At 35.4% G+C, this 16,199-nt stretch overlaps 1 protein-coding gene across 1 annotated transcript; it reads left to right on the forward strand.

Moving 5' to 3' along the window:
• Positions 1-308: 308 nt before the first annotated feature.
• LOC128224142 (vacuolar protein sorting-associated protein 52 homolog) lies at positions 309-15,887 on the forward strand. Its single transcript, XM_052933848.1, has 19 exons — positions 309-382; positions 1,694-1,769; positions 2,119-2,171; positions 2,501-2,576; positions 2,924-2,991; positions 3,364-3,477; positions 4,214-4,275; positions 4,645-4,795; positions 5,018-5,118; positions 5,677-5,809; positions 7,698-7,755; positions 8,130-8,263; positions 10,038-10,193; positions 10,505-10,623; positions 11,736-11,859; positions 12,094-12,297; positions 13,230-13,407; positions 13,903-14,021; positions 14,526-15,887. The coding sequence occupies exons 1-19, from the start codon at positions 347-349 to the stop codon at positions 14,670-14,672; spliced, it is 2,109 nt and encodes a 702-aa protein (XP_052789808.1). The 5' UTR covers positions 309-346; the 3' UTR covers positions 14,673-15,887.
• The last annotated feature ends 312 nt before the right edge of the window (positions 15,888-16,199 follow it).

Raw genomic sequence — 16,199 nt, forward strand, 5'->3', positions numbered from 1 at the left:
ATTGTCGACAAAATAGATGATAAACTGGAGAACTTAATGACTTAGTCAAAATAAAATAATTTCAGAAGTGTTTCAATTTTCGACCCCAAATTAGTCATTTGAAACAAAAAACAAGAAGCATATGATTAGATTCAAAAGCGGAAACCATCGTTGATTTAATTTTTCTTTATAACAACGTAAAATATATGGACAAATAGGTGATAATTCTGGATATTACAACCCATGTTTACATTTGTGCATTACCATTTTGGCAGTTCAACAGGAAAAGGAAGTTATAAGATACTGGTTCTCGTTTCTCACATCTGTAAGTATGTTTGTTGCGAAGTTCGGGAACCACTAATACAACATGGAGGCCGAATTGACGTTTCATGATCAACAAAAGGTATTTAACCTAAATGAATCTATATTTATGGACGGATTGCACATATTGTTAAAACTATCTGATTAAAAAAGTTTGTTTGATGTAAGTGCCTGTCAGAAGTGTACCAGGTAAACGTAAATGCACACTACATATATGAAAAGGTAGTGGAAAGGAGGTTACAAAACACTAATATTTTTAGGATGTGTAGGAAAGTAGTTTTGCTAGTACAGGGGTAGGGGAAGGGATTGACAGAAATTGCGTAGAATTGAATATTGAACATATTTACTTAAATACTTTAATTTATTTCATACCTGTTAAATTTCAAAGTTATACATGTACATAATTCACACCGTTTTCTGTAAATTCTTATTCCCTATTACATAGTACAGTGTGCAAAATAAACCTTTTTTACCTGGTAGATGATGGGGCTACAGACTCTGGGGTGGGGGTGGGGGCTGGTTCTGTAAAGCCATTTGGATTGTTGATGAAGGGGGAGGATGAAGGTCCTGTCAGTATGTGCTGCTTGTGGCATAAGTGACAGGATTTATTAACATCTATTTAATATTTTTCAGTAACTAAATAATCCCACAGGCGGCAGTAGTGTTGACATGTCCCACTCTATGGCCTCATTTACAAATATTTGCTTTTGAAATACAACAACAACCATACATGCCATATTCTCCAGCAGGGTAAAAATCCACTGGATTATCGATCCAACCCCCAGAATTCTAAAAAAATAAAAAAAATACAACAGGCAATAACGACCAAGTGAAACCATAGTATGTGAGTGAAACTGAATGTAAACAAACAACTTCATCAATGGGCAAAAAAATATTACTATATGGGAAAAGGAAGAAATAAATAATATTTATTCCATTCTTTCATTGTCGAAGCGCCATCATATCTGATAGTATTAATTAAGCAAAATGTTTTAAAAGATATTGGAGGAAGGTAAACCAATTTAATTGTCTCGAAAACATATTTTTCCAATGACAGATTTTGTTCTTCAAGTGCATTACAGTATGACATGACAGTGTGTCATAAGAACATGATGAATCATGATATATAACATAATTCTGTATATTTAAAAAGTTAAAGGTTTTCATAGCAATAAATATACGACAATGCATTTTTTTATTTGCGTCTAAAATACATTGAAAGTTCACCAACTTAGGCATGCTAAAAAATCCCCCTGAATACTACCAAAATCCCCCTGATTTTTCAGCCTTTCTGAACAAATCCCCCTGAATGGTCTCCAGAAATATGGCATGTATGTACAACTCTCAAATGAAAATGATAAAGAATGTGTCACTCAAATACTCTAATCTACAGGAGCTGGCGGAGATTGGACTAAGCTTAGGAGACCTAGATATCACCAGTGATGACTTTCTGTTGGAAGAAGTTGATGGTGAGTTCACAGAATATTCCAATTCTAATATTTCATGAATACAATATTATTTGCATTTACATCACTTGCTGTTTATCCATATATCTACATTATGTGAAAAATATCATCAAACCATAAGCTAAGAACTATGCCATATTATATTCACTGAAAAGATGACATCCACAAAACATCTTTATAAGTAAAAGTGCAGACATAATAAGCAATTGGGTTTTTTATAATGCAGTTTTTTTTTTATTTATAAATTAAAGTTGTTGTTTTTTCTACCCCGGTAGTCTTTTTTTGTTTGATAAAATATTTACATTAGATAAAAATAAATATTTGGCTGATTAATTTATTTATTTTATTTTAGTTCACATTCAAGAGAACTTGGAAGATGAAATAGTGAAGGAAGCACTGAAAACTGTGAGTTAAACTCTTGTGTCAGGGCATCTTTGGTCTCATACTTATAAATGTATGTGTGCTGTAAATTTGATGATCTTCTTCTCAATTGGTATGTTAAATTAATGACATCAAATGTATATCAAAAGTAAAAAAGATGATACATATAATAAATTATTTTAGCCAAAACCAATAAAACTTATTTTTCTTTAAACATTTATATCAAATTCAGTCTTTGTTAAGTCTATGTAATAAAAAAACAAGGTTTTTGTGTGTATAATAATATTATACAGGGTATTAAATATATTTTTATAATTTTATGACCAATGTTTGACATTGTATGTATTATCCAGGGTGTTGACCTGCGACAGTATTCCCGACAAATTGAGTCTGAACTCCTCCAAGTTGAGAATGCCTCAATACAGGACTGTATCCTGGCTGGGGTGCTCATAATAGCTATCAATTATAAATAGCAATCATTATCTATGTATTACAGTATACACTTTTCTTTCTCTTTGGTAGACATAGGTGAGTAAGATTAAATCAAAATAGGCTAAAGAGGTATTTATCAAAAAGCTGAATGCATCATAACTAGTCAGATTCATAATACTGTAGTCACTAGCATTCACCCATTTTTTGATGCTCTTCATTGTCAATGCATGTATATCTTTTTTAAGCATAGGCTAAACTTAAAGGCATGTATTTCAAGTACAAAATATTAAGCTGAAATCAAGAAATCAGTCACAAGTCGTGTTATCCTTGACTCACATAATCAGACATAAAGGAGGGTGAGAACATAGCGAGCCTTCACAAGCAGATAGCTGCATGTGACACCATTCTGGAGGTACGTTTTTTTTAACAGCCTTAAGATAAAAATTAAAAAAAACATACAAAATTTTATTTTTTTAAACTTGCTATAAAAGATGTTTCAGTTGGTTGTCTCCTTCCTTTAAATGGTTATTACAGTAAGACTTTTGGATGAACTAGCTCAAATTTATTCTACCCTAGTGCTTGGCATTAAACAAACTGAACACTCTTTGTTATATAAAATCCAATCAGATTTGAGCCTTCCCAGAAATCATTTTACTAGTGTAATCTTGTATGCTTGAGCTAATTTCGTCCACTGCTTTAAAGGAAAGGAAGTAATCTGGTTTTTCATACCAGTAATTTTTTATCTGACTATTTATTGTTTGTGTTCTGTTTGAACATGTTTCAGCGAATGGAGGAGATGTTGAATGGTTTCCAGTCAGATTTGAGCAGCATCAGTACGGAGATACAGTCTCTTCAGGAGCAGAGCGTCGCTATGAATGTCAAACTTAAAAACAGACAGGTAGGTGGGAGCTTTAGTCTTTAAACTTACAGGATCATCTGAGCGGCATCAGTACAGATTTACAGTCACTCCCATAGCAGAGTGTCACCAAGAATGTAAAGCTGGAAAACAGACAGGTGTGTGAGGTCTGTAGTGTCTAAACTTATTGTTAATATTATCTTATATCAAGTCAAACATGATTTTGTGCCCAAATACTGAGCTTACATGAAACGTCAAGCCCAAACACTGATCTTACATGGATTGTCATCCCCAAACCCCGACCTCATACGAAATTTAGAGCCCAAACACTTATCTTACATGGATTGTCATGCCCAAACACTGACCTCATGAAATTTAGAGCCCAAACACTGATCTTAGGTGAAATGTCAAGCCCCGACACTGATCTTACATGAAATGTTAATTCCAAACACTGATCTTTTTAGGTGTCAAGCCAAAACACTGATTTTACATGAAATCTCTCACTTTCTGTAACACTGATCTCTCATGAAATGTCAAGCTCAAACATAGACATGTGGCAGGAATCTGCAGTGAACTGAGTACTCATAAAGTTCTTAAAGCAAATTTCTTCAAATAAAAAATTATTACAGTATGTAAACAAAACCTTGCATCATAAATATGCATTTTTTAGTAAGATGGACAAACATAAAAATGTTTGGAATTACCGTTATACTAGCACTTCAGAAATAAGTGATGTTTTCCTGTAATATTTCATAATTATCATTATATTGTTTTTCAGTCAATTCGAGGAGAGCTGAGTCAGTTTGTGGATGAGATGGTGATTCCAGAGAGCATGATCAAGTGAGTGTAAACCAAGCACAGTCATGCTAGTTCATTCTTGATTGTACTGTAAAATGTTAGCTTATAATATCACGCTTGAGTCTGTTTTCTGTGTAGAAACAGGTACTGTTATCCATTTTCAGAGGACATGGGAAAGTTCTCTTGGTGAGGATCAAACCCACAACCTCTTGGCTGAGAGGTGTACACATATACTACTAGACCTTAATTGGTTTAGCACTGTTTGTAGGGTCTGTTGCAGGATATCTTTATATTTTACAAAAATGTAACAACCCGCATGTCTGACACAGGTAAAATTGAGACAGAGCTTATTCAGGTTAACATATCCATTGTTATGGATAGACATAATAAGACTATGGCTTCCAATTTCAGACACATCCTAGATACGGCCGTCACAGAGCGTGAGTTTTTGGAACAACTACATGAGCTGAACCACAAGATCAACTTTGTTAAGGAGCAGTCATTCAGAGATGCCAAGTCATCCCTGGATGTCAGAGATATACTGGAGAAACTCAAGATCAAGGTTGATATAGGATTGGTATCTTAAGTGAAAAAAAAATAATGGAGTAATCATTCTTAGGCTGTTTTGATAATTGCTTTGAACTATCAGTATTGTCATTTACATTTTGTGAGCCACACACTTCCCACAATGAAAACCATTTACAACATACATAATGTTATTGTTGCTTTTAGTTTGAAATCCATCACTTATAATATTGAATGAACATCTATCTTGTTTTTTTAGGCCATAACAAAGATCCGAGAGTTCCTTCTACAGAAGATTAACTCTTTCAAGAAGCCCATGACCAACTACCAGATACCGCAGAACACCATGCTCAAGTTCAGGTATGTTTCTGGTCTGTGCTAATTCTCTTAAACAGTTGATTAAAATCTAGCTGCACACATGTGTATTCAAGTTACCTCATGAAGTCATGGCTTACTGCATAAAATCTTTACCTGTTGAAATTCAACACTTGTAATCCAGAAATGTCTTTTATCAACATTTAGGGGGATAAAAGTATCATTTTGGCAAGAAGGGGAAATTACTAACATGATTTATATAATGTTCAAGAAAAAATAAACCTTTTATTCAACAAACCTATCGGCATATTCATGAATGGCACTTAATTGTTGCATTTGTTTATAATAATGTTTTTTTAGGGGATTTTTGACCTTGGCAGGGGAAAAAAAGTATTGTTTTTCAGGAGGGGAATTGGGCAGAATTTTGGCTCCAACAAAACAAAACACACAATGTAATGCAATATCATATTGTACAGACACAATAAGTAAAGTAAGACAATTTTGCTGACAAACTACAGATGGATAATCTTGAAGATCCATAGAGTACTTTAAAATGTTTGCATGATCAGTTTTATATGATTGAATGGCACCGTTTTTCTGCAGATTTTTCAATGAGTTCCTGCTTGGTAATGAGCGACATGTGGCGAAGGAGGTTCGTGATGAATATGTGGACACAATGAGCAAGATTTACTTCTCCTACTTCAAGGGCTATCTCAGCAGGCTCATGAAACTGCAGGTATATGGCTGACATGATTACAGGTATAAAGAATGAAACTGCAGGTATGTGGCTGACATGATTACAGGTATAAAGAATGAAACTGCAGGTATGTGGCTGACATGATTACAGGTATAATGAATGAAACTACTGGTATTTGGCTGACATGATTACAGGTTTAACGAATGAAACTGCAGGTATGTGGCTGACATGATTACAGGTATAATGAATGAAACTACTGGTATTTGGCTGACATGATTACAGGTATAATGAATGAAACTGCAGGTATGTGGCTGACATGATTACAGGTATAATGAATGAAACTACTGGTATTTGGCTGACATGATTACAGGTTTAACGAATGAAACTGCAGGTATGTGGCTGACATGATTACAGGTATAAAGAATGAAACTGCAGGTATGTGGCTGACATGATTACAGGTATAAAGAATGAAACTGCAGGTATGTGGCTGACATGATTACAGGTATAATGAATGAAACTGCAGGTACGTGGCTGACATGATTACAGGTATAACGAATGAAACTGCAGGTATATGGCTGACATTATTACAGGTATAACGAATGAAACTGCAGGTATCTGGCTGACATAATTACAGGTATAACGAATGAAACTGCAGGTATGTGGCTGACATAATTACAGGTATAACGAATGAAACTGCAGGTATGTGGCTGACATAATTACAGGTATAACGAATGAAACTGCAGGTATGTGGCTGACATGATTACAGGTATAAAGAATGAAACTGCAGGTATGTGGCTGACATGATTACCGGTATAACGAATGAAACTGCAGGTGTGTGGCTGACATGATTACTGGTATAAGGAATGAAACTGCAGGTATGTGGCTGACATAATTACAGGTATAACGAATGAAACTGCAGGTATATGGCTGACATGATTACAATTATAACGAATGAAACTGCAGGTATGTGGCTAAAATGATTACAGGTATAAAGATTTCAAGATGGTCTTGTTAATTAAGTAAAGTTTTCTTCTCCTTCATTTATTATACCCCCACAAACGAAGTTTGAGGGGGTATATAGGAGTGAGCTTGTCGGTCGGTCTGTCGGTCGGTCTGTCGGTTTTCATGGTTTCCGGACGATAACTCCTGAAAGGCTAGACAGATTTGAAAAAATTTTGGTACACAGGTATAACATCGGAAGATACAGGTCAAATTCAATATTGGGGCTGGTGGGGTCAAGGTCACTGTTATTAAAAATAGAAAAATGGTTTCTGGACAATAACTCATGAAAGGCTTGACAGATTTGAACATTTTTTGGCAGTAACCTTGGAGTTATGGCCTCTTTTCAAAGGAATGGTTTGCCATTCCTCAAAGGAATGGTTTGCCATTCCTGTGTCCAGGCGGCATTTGCGGGTATTCGTCATTCCTGTGACAGCTCTAGTTATGCTAAGACAGGTACATGAAACTTTGAGTACATGTGTACACGCCTGATATTGAAATTTTCTTGTTGTTTAAGCATTCCTTAAATGGCTCAATGCAACTATAGGTTCATGTATATGAATATATGATCTACTATTTATACTTATTATGATTAACAAAGTTAACATGTTTATGTGAAATATTCTATTTATTGTGTCTTTCTCTGTTAAAGAGTTTTGGTGCTTTGGACAAAAAAAACCCCAAAACAATTACAGGAAAGTTCAAAACACTATAACTTTGTGTCCATCAATTTCCACCATCACAGAAACATCCAAAAACTAAAGCTCTGTGTCCATCAAGTTTCAGCATTTAAGAAAAGTTCAATATTCACAATCCCTAGGTCCTTAATTTCCCAGCATCTTTTCTTTGATTAGTGACAATGAACATGTACATGTAAGAGTGGATCAGATTAACAGTAACATTGTAAGACACACTGTATATTTTCCAGTTTGAAGAAGGGGCTTCAAAGGAGGACCTCATGGCAGTCGATGAAACAACAAAGAAAGATATCCTTTCATTTTAAATAGAATATGTACTGCAAGTTGGTGATCACCAGTTAATACATCTATAATTGATGGACATGTTTTTTTTATAATCTCACTAGAGATAGCATGGGATCAATAAAAAAATAAAGTACATATTACATCATTATTGTATTCACTTTTAAGCCAAATAGTCGAGCGCGCTGTCTTACGACAGCTCTTACATACAATTGAAGTGATCACAGAAAACAAATTTGTAATCACTAATGAACCAAATTTTGATCTTATGCCAAAATAAAACAAATATCCCTTATATATCTAATGGCAATAAAGTCATACAGTATAAATGTCAAGGTTTTCAGGCAGTGTAATTGAAGTTTTTCTTTAACTGTGTTCAAGTTTCTTCAGTAGTAAAACCAGTCTGAAGAATAGGTCGACTGTGTTCACTATCGGAAAGCGAGGGGACATTCTTACCACAGAGCTAGAGGCCCCTATCATTGTACCTCATGCAGCACAGAAGTCTGACAATAGGGTGTGTGAGCTGTTAATTTCTCTGAACATATGGACATGTTGTAGTAGTATAGTTGTTCAACTCTCACCAAAGTGGCCCATGGTTTAAATGTTATATATTTTACAACAATGGTAAAGAAAGCTATGATAGCTTATACTAATTCACTTTCATTGGCACGATGATGCGTGAGAGTGTGGTCTTGTGTTCTTGGGGAAATCGGAGTACCCTGAGAAAACCCACTTGCCCGGCTTGGTGACCACTAACCCAACTCACATGCGCCCAGGTCGGAAATGGAACCCGGGTCACCTTGGTGAGAATGATGGTCCATGGTTTGAGTGACTCTCCATGGTTTAGGCAACTCTCACTAAAGGGGTTCATGGTTTGAGCGACTCTCAACAAAGTGGTTCATGGTTTGAGCGACTCTCAACAAAGGGGTTCATGGTTTGAGCGACTCTCACCAAAGGGGTTCATGGTTTGAGCGACTCTCAACAAAGGGATCCATGGTTTGAGCGACTCTCAACAAAGGGATCCATGGTTTGAGCGACTCTCAACAAATGGGTTTATGGTTTGAGTGACTCTCAACAAAGGGGTTTATGGTTTGAGCGACTCTCAACAAAGGGTTTTATGGTTTGAGCGACTCTCAACAAAGGGGTTTATGGTTTGAGCGACTCTCAACAAAGGGGTTTATGGTTTGAGCGACTCTCAACAAAAGGTTTTATGGTTTGAGCGACTCTCAACAAAGGGGTTTATGGTTTGAGCGACTCTCAACAAAGGGGTTTATGGTTTGAGCGACTCTCAACAAAGGGGTTTATGGTTTGAGCGACTCTCAACAAAAGGTTTTATGGTTTGAGCGACTCTCAACAAAGGGGTTTATGGTTTGAGCGACTCTCAACAAAGGGGTTTATGGTTTGAGCGACTCTCAACAAAGGGGTTTATGGTTTGAGCGACTCTCAACAAAAGGTTTTATGGTTTGAGCGACTCTCAACAAATGGGTTTATGGTTTGAGTGACTCTCAACAAAGGGGTTTATGGTTTGAGCGACTCTCAACAAAAGGGTTCATGGTTTGAGTGACTCTCAACAAAAGGGTTCATGGTTTGAGCGACTCTCAACAAAGGGGTTCATGGTTTGAGTGACTCTCAACAAAGGGGTTCATGGTTTGAGTGACTCTCAACAAAGGGGTTTTTGGTTTGAGCGACTCTCAACAATGGGGTTCATGGTTTGAGTGACTCTCAACAAAGGGGTTCATGGTTTGAGCGACTCTCAACAAAAGGGTTCATGGTTTGAGTGACTCTCAACAAAGGGGTTCATGGTTTGAGTGACTCTCAACAATGGGGTTCATGGTTTGAGTGACTCTCAACAAAGGGGTTCATGGTTTGAGTGACTCTCAACAAAGGGGTTCATGGTTTGAGTGACTCTCAACAAAGGGGTTCATGGTTTGAGTGACTCTCACCCAAGGAGTCCATTGTCAACTATGTACCATTCTCATTATATAATACAGGGGGACCATATAAGAACTCTTTCAGCATCTTAAACTATATATCTTTTATGAACTTTTATGACCCAGGTTTGATTCCAGGCCTTTTGAGTTTGGTTGGTGGTAACCAAGCCAGACAAGTGGGTTTTCTTGGGGTTTGCCTCACAACACAAGACCATATAATTGCACAATGTCGTGCCATTTAAAGTAACTCAGTTTAAAGTGAATTAACTGTCTTCACAAGCATTGTAAAATAAATTTTGTTATGAGAAAAACTCAGCTGATACCTTAATCTTGATCAAATGCCCATTGTTTTAACAGTACACATTTGAGAGCCTGTTCCGCAGCCTACATTTTGCGTTAATGGACAACTCTAGCCGAGAGTACCTCTTCCTTACCGATTTCTTCATGGCCTCTGAGACGACTGCCATCGACCTTTTCAATGTTGTCCTGGGAAAAACATTGTCAATATACTTGGTAGGTCATTTTTATTAATGGCTTTAATAATTTGAATATTTTATCTTGAAATGTACAAGTTTTAAAAATAAGGAGATTTTTTTCCGGGAAAAACAAAAGAGACCAATGACTTTGAGAGTGGTTCTTATTAACTCAAGTGTTTGAATTAATATGTCTATACCTAATAGTGCATTACCCTAAATTGTTTTCACAATGAAATTAAAGTGGAGAGTAAGGTTAAAAAGAAAATAAGTATAAAATAAAGTAAATGTCATTCAATTGAGAGTTTGTCTGTATTCATTGATTTACACAATATTTGCTTACTTCATCAGAAAGGCATGGAGGAGCATATAAATGATTGTTATGACTCCATCGCCATGTTCCTGTGTATCCATATTGTACATCGGTACAGAACAGTAATGGCAGACAGGGGCGTACCATCGCTAGAGAGGTAAATATTCTTTCTTAGACCTTTCATCAGTCTTGAATTAATGCAAGTGATGGAGAATGAAATTTATCATTAAACTAATTATTGTATTATGGAAATAGTGCAGGGTAAAAGAAAAGTATAAGTGTTTTTAACATGAAAGTTTGTATTTTGAATCAAATCAATGATAATAGAGTACTTCAGATATATGTTTTATGACGATATTATATCATATGTTATACTGAAGTTCAGAAAATGATTTATAAAGTAAGGAAATGACTTAAGATACTTTAGGAATACCGCCCCAGGATGACAACTATTACAGCACCAAAAATATTGGCTTCCATTAGTACAGCGCAAGAAATCTAAGCTTCTTACAATACAAGAAATCTAAGCTTCTTACAATACAAGAAATCTAAGCTTCTTACAATACAAGAAATCTAAGCTTCTTACAATACAAGAAATCTAAGCTTCTTACAATACAAGAAATCTAAGCTTCCTTATTACAACTCAAGAATATTTAGCTCCCTTGTTACAGCACAAGAAATCTAACACAAAAAAATAATCTAAGCTTTCTTATTACAGCACAAAAAATCTTGGCTTCCTTATTACAACGCCAGAAATCTAAGCTTCTTTAAAACAGCACAAGAAATCTAAGCTTCAAACGTAAACGTTCGTCTAAGTTTTATTTAGTTTTTGATTGGTTTTAAAGTGGGTTATTTAGCAGTTGGTGCATATGCTCTGGCTAGTATAAAGACATTTATGCAACAATAAAATAGTTTGTATTTATTTTTTTCCAAAAAAGCAAAAAAAAAAAGAGTTTTATATACCAGTCATAATATACAAATAACAGTCAATTTGAAATTACTATATCTTGTATTACAAACCTTGACCTAGAATAAATTAATGCAGAAGTTATATAAAACCACTTAACCACAGTCTGAAGTTAACCATGCTCTCATTTACTTTTGGTGTAGTAATTCACAATCACCATGTTTCCCAGATACTTTAAAAGATTGCTACATAAGCTGTGGGTGAGGTTTGAATACATCCTGGTGCTTAACATCAAGAGTCAGAGAGACAGTGACCCATAAAAGACTCATTTATCTTGCAAACTTACACTTCATCTTTATCAGGTACTTTGAAAGCCTGCTACATACGCTGTGGGTGAGGTTTGAATTCATCCTGGTCCTAAACATCCAGAGTGTACGAGACTGCGACCCTGAGAAACTTGGCACCATTGATGCAAGGCCTAACTATGTGAGTAGCTGCTTGCGGATTTATATAGGTTAAAGTAATTATCAGTGATCAATTTCTTTATAAATTGACGCAAGGCCAAACTATCTTTATAGCTGCTTGCAGATTTATATAGGTTAAAGGAATTATCTGTGATCAAATTCTACATAAATATATGTACGTTTCTGGCAGTGTGAGTGCAGAAAACTGTGAATGAATGTTGATGAAGAGTGTTGACCTAATATCAATCCATTACAGATAACCCGAAGGTATGCAGAATATTCAGCTGCAATCCTAGGCATAAACCAGTCTTACCCGGACGAGCGTGTGTACCGAATACTAGACCAGCTGCAGACGGAGGTAGAGAACTTTATCCTGAAACTGGCGGCAGAGTTTCCCCACAGGAAGGAGCAGCTCATTTTCCTCATAAACAACTACGACATGATGCTGGGTGTGATCTCTGTAAGTCTGTCGAAAAACAAGAGAACCGCTGCTGTGCTGGGTGTAATTTGTCATGCTTTACAGCCAGCAGCGGTTATAAATTTTAGGATTAATCCTGAAATCAGGATTGAGAGCCTTCAATGTCGGAGTATTGTACAGTTGGAAAGATTGCTCTGACATTTTTCATAAAAAAGCAGTATGAAGTACCTTAAATTGAAGATCAATGGCCTTGGAAACAACTTCAAAATGTGTCTTATCTATGCTCCCTTAGCATGCTTTGAGCATGAATCTCTCATACTTATAAATCCCCCCCCTCCCCACTTATTTTCAGGATTAATAATGTTAGAACCCCTGGGTTATTGGAACCCATGTACATTGTGCACTGTATGTTCAATGCAGTTCAACTTACACATATTTAAAATTAATACATACAAATGTATGGCAAACATAAATTTTGGGTTATAAACCTTTCACTGCTTACTAAATAATGCTTTAATGGAAAATATTAATTACTGGTAACAAGATGGTAACCGTGTATTTTATAGCCGAAAATGCCCACATTAAATGACTGGTGGGTCCTAAATGATTTACAGTGATCCACTATCGTCTCATAAGGTAGAAATAACATGTTTTATAGATCTTTCCCTTAAATAAACAACGCATCCTTCATAAAAATTATTGTTTTCAATATTTTTTCATCATTTTTGGTAAATGAAAACAATTCTATAAAAGATATCCTATGTACAATGATGTGAATTTCAGATGCCTGGTTACCTAAAGTTATTATATTAGTATTGTTTGATTAGAAACAATCGCCCTGTAAAAAATAATACAAATGCTCTCTTGGCCAAATTGCCAACAAAATTACTTTCTCTGTAGTAATTCAAAACAACACAAATAGTGCAAGTATAAAATTAACTGACATTCATGTTGTAAACACCACATTTCTGCAGGAGAGAACATCAGAGGATTCGAAGGAATCTGAAAGCTTCAAGGAGCTGCTAACGGCGCGTACCCATGAGTTTATAGACGAGGTGTTAACTCCGCACTTTGGCGGCATGATCATGTTTGTGAAGGATTGTGAGGGCCTCGTGGAGCGGGGAAACCTGGATGCATTGAAAACTGAGGAGAGTAAGTACAACAGACATACATGTCTTTAAGATAAAATGAGATTTCCTTTCCTTATTAAAGTCCTTTTTGATGACATAAGCTCTCATGAGCTTTTGTAACTGACTTTATGTAGGATTATGTTATGTTATGTGATTCTGTTTCATCTGGTAGTTGAATATTTTATTAGAAAAATAAAATGCTAAGATCATAAAAATAAAATTAAATGACATTATTGACTGAAATTGTATCTCCGTTTGCATTTTGATAAAATGAAATGGTTTAAAGTTTAAATGATTATATTAATATGAAAGCCAATGATTTTGAGGAAATGATATCCCAGTTCTGATGTCCAAATGAATCTCTACAATCAGCTATAAAATTTAAATTATCAAATAGACGAAGTAATAAAAGATATATGTATAACAGTAATTAGAAATATTATCATTATTTATGTAACTGCATATTCACTGACACTGTGAACTTTATATGATTTTATGTTCATATTTTGTGATACAGGAAGAGTCTCCCAAATTGTACGAGGGTTTAATGCTGACTGGAAGAGAGCGCTGGAGTATATCAACCAGGAAGTAATGAGGTCCTTCACCAACTTTAAAAATGGCACGCAAATATTGCAGGTTGGTATTGCTATTGCCTTCTGTCCTGGTGACAGTGCTTCATGTCAACCAAGGGAACTCTGTCAAACTATGTTTTAACCCTTTTAGACAATATAGGCGCATTCAATATTAAATCAAATGTGTAATTTATTATGTTTGTTGTGTTTCACATAAAAAACTCTAAAAGAACTTAAAAAGTATGCGAGTCATGTACAATGTGTAGAAATATAGGATTGGGCTGAAATGAGGTAAAAAAAACTTTCCCACATAAATATATACGTCTGACGTCATCTTCATGCAAGAACTTATTATCTGCCTCTATTTCAATATGCAGTTATTGAGTTCTGGGTATTATGGCTTTTCAAACCAATGAAGCGGTTAGCAAATAAATGTTTATGCATAATACAGTATTGTCTTAGATGAAATTGAGCAAGAAGCAAGATACTCAGAATCCCATGCAAACCTTAGTTTATTCTTGCAAATATAGCCAGCAACATAATCACATAACACTGCGCTGTATTCCAGGGGGCGTTGACCCAGCTGATCCAATACTACCACCGGTTCCAGAAAGTTCTCAACCAGGGCTCACTCCGACACCTCCAGATCCGGAACGAGCTTATCAATATACATCATGTGATGGTCGAGGTGAAGAAATACAAGCCTACCTTCTAGAATAGTGGACTGCAATTTACCCATTGTCATAAGTCACAATACAAGACTAGTCTGTTTCTGAAATAGGCATTCGTAAACAGTGTGTACTCTGTCAGCTCAAGATATGGAACAGGCTTAACGAAGTCTTAACTTGATGTCATAGAAGAGACAAGTCAAGAAACACATGCCTGCATTCTGGCATCGTGGACTGCCGCCTTACTTATTGGTCACACTATGTAAGCCAATAGTCTAGTACGGTCTTCATACACAAGACCACATCATAATATTGAAAATGGCCATTCTCAACCAGGCTCCAAATTCTGAATGAACTAAAAAACATAAAATCAGGGCCAAATTCAACATTTTATGGTAGAGATTTACTTGGTAATTATTGAGGTCTAGAAATATTGAAAAAACCTACATTCTTACCAGGTAAGAAAGTGTTAAGTCACAATATATTCCCCTTTAACCTATGGCTGAAATTGCCATTTTGTGATGTAATATTCTTCTGATTCAGTGGGTGGTTTTCCCCACCATTTTATGGAATGGGATTAGGGCCTTCCCCCAAAATAGTTTGGGGTCCGTTTATTTCTATTTTCAAAACATAACATTGTGATTGTACACATCTTGCCTGCACGAGTGACTTAGCTACCTTAGTTTATTTAGGGAGTTACTTCATTTTTCAGGCATTGGTGGATATGTGATGAATTTAATTTAGGCAAGGAATTTTTGCCGATTTGGGACATTGAAGTTCCCAATTCAGCTATAGAGCATTTGTATGTGGTGTTCATCTTTAAATTTTAAAATGTGTGGTAAAATTGAGACTGCCCTGCAACCAAATACATAGTTAAAATGCTCAGTTGTTGAGATGTATTAGCCTCCGACCAGTCTTTATCTATCTTATTATATTGGTGAAAGAGAAGTGGATTTGATATGCTTTTCTTGAATATTAACATTCCATTTACAATTTGTGTAACAATTAACTTACAAAAGCGGCAGAGCACTGGCATGCTCAGATTTGTTGAACAGGGACTATTTATTCATTTGAAATTGTTTATATGTTTAATGTGCAATATTTGAATGAATTATGTTATTTGACTGATATTTATTGTTTGTTTTAACCTGAGTCTTTTTATGACTTATAAATTGTACATATATTTTTTTATAATGTGTCGATGTCAAATAATGAAATACTGATGATGCGATCTTAATGAATAAAATAATAAAATATGATAACATGAGTCCTGATTCTTAAGCTATTGAACCCACATATATGTGAATTTTAGATGCCAGGTGACCCCATATTGTTCATCAATTGTTACTGTTTTGTGTGAAGAAAAAGAAAATATTATTGATTTTCCGAAAATACTTTAACCAAAAAGTTTCTTTTTGTACTGTCTCCTTTTCTAATGAAACTTCAGACTACACTATTACAGAACGCAGATGATAGAGTACATTAAGTAGCAGAATAAACACTATAACAATATGCAATAATACAAAAAAACATCATCTGCCAATATAAAGAATACCGGTAAATGCAACCGCAAA

This window comes from Mya arenaria, chromosome 17 (genome assembly GCF_026914265.1).
Source record: "Mya arenaria isolate MELC-2E11 chromosome 17, ASM2691426v1".
Taxonomy (NCBI): Eukaryota; Metazoa; Mollusca; class Bivalvia; order Myida; family Myidae; genus Mya; species Mya arenaria.

What these genes read in the sequence shown, in the direction of transcription:
- LOC128224142 (XM_052933848.1), top strand. Translation starts at nt 347, where the DNA reads ATGGAGGCCGAATTGACGTTTCATGATCAACAAAAG. An exon ending in TGAAGGAAGCACTGAAAACT is followed by an intron (nt 2,172 to 2,500) that starts GTGAGTTAAACT and finishes TGTATTATCCAG; the next exon opens with GGTGTTGACCTGCGACAGTA. An exon ending in GGCGTACCATCGCTAGAGAG is followed by an intron (nt 10,624 to 11,735) that starts GTAAATATTCTT and finishes CATCTTTATCAG; the next exon opens with GTACTTTGAAAGCCTGCTAC.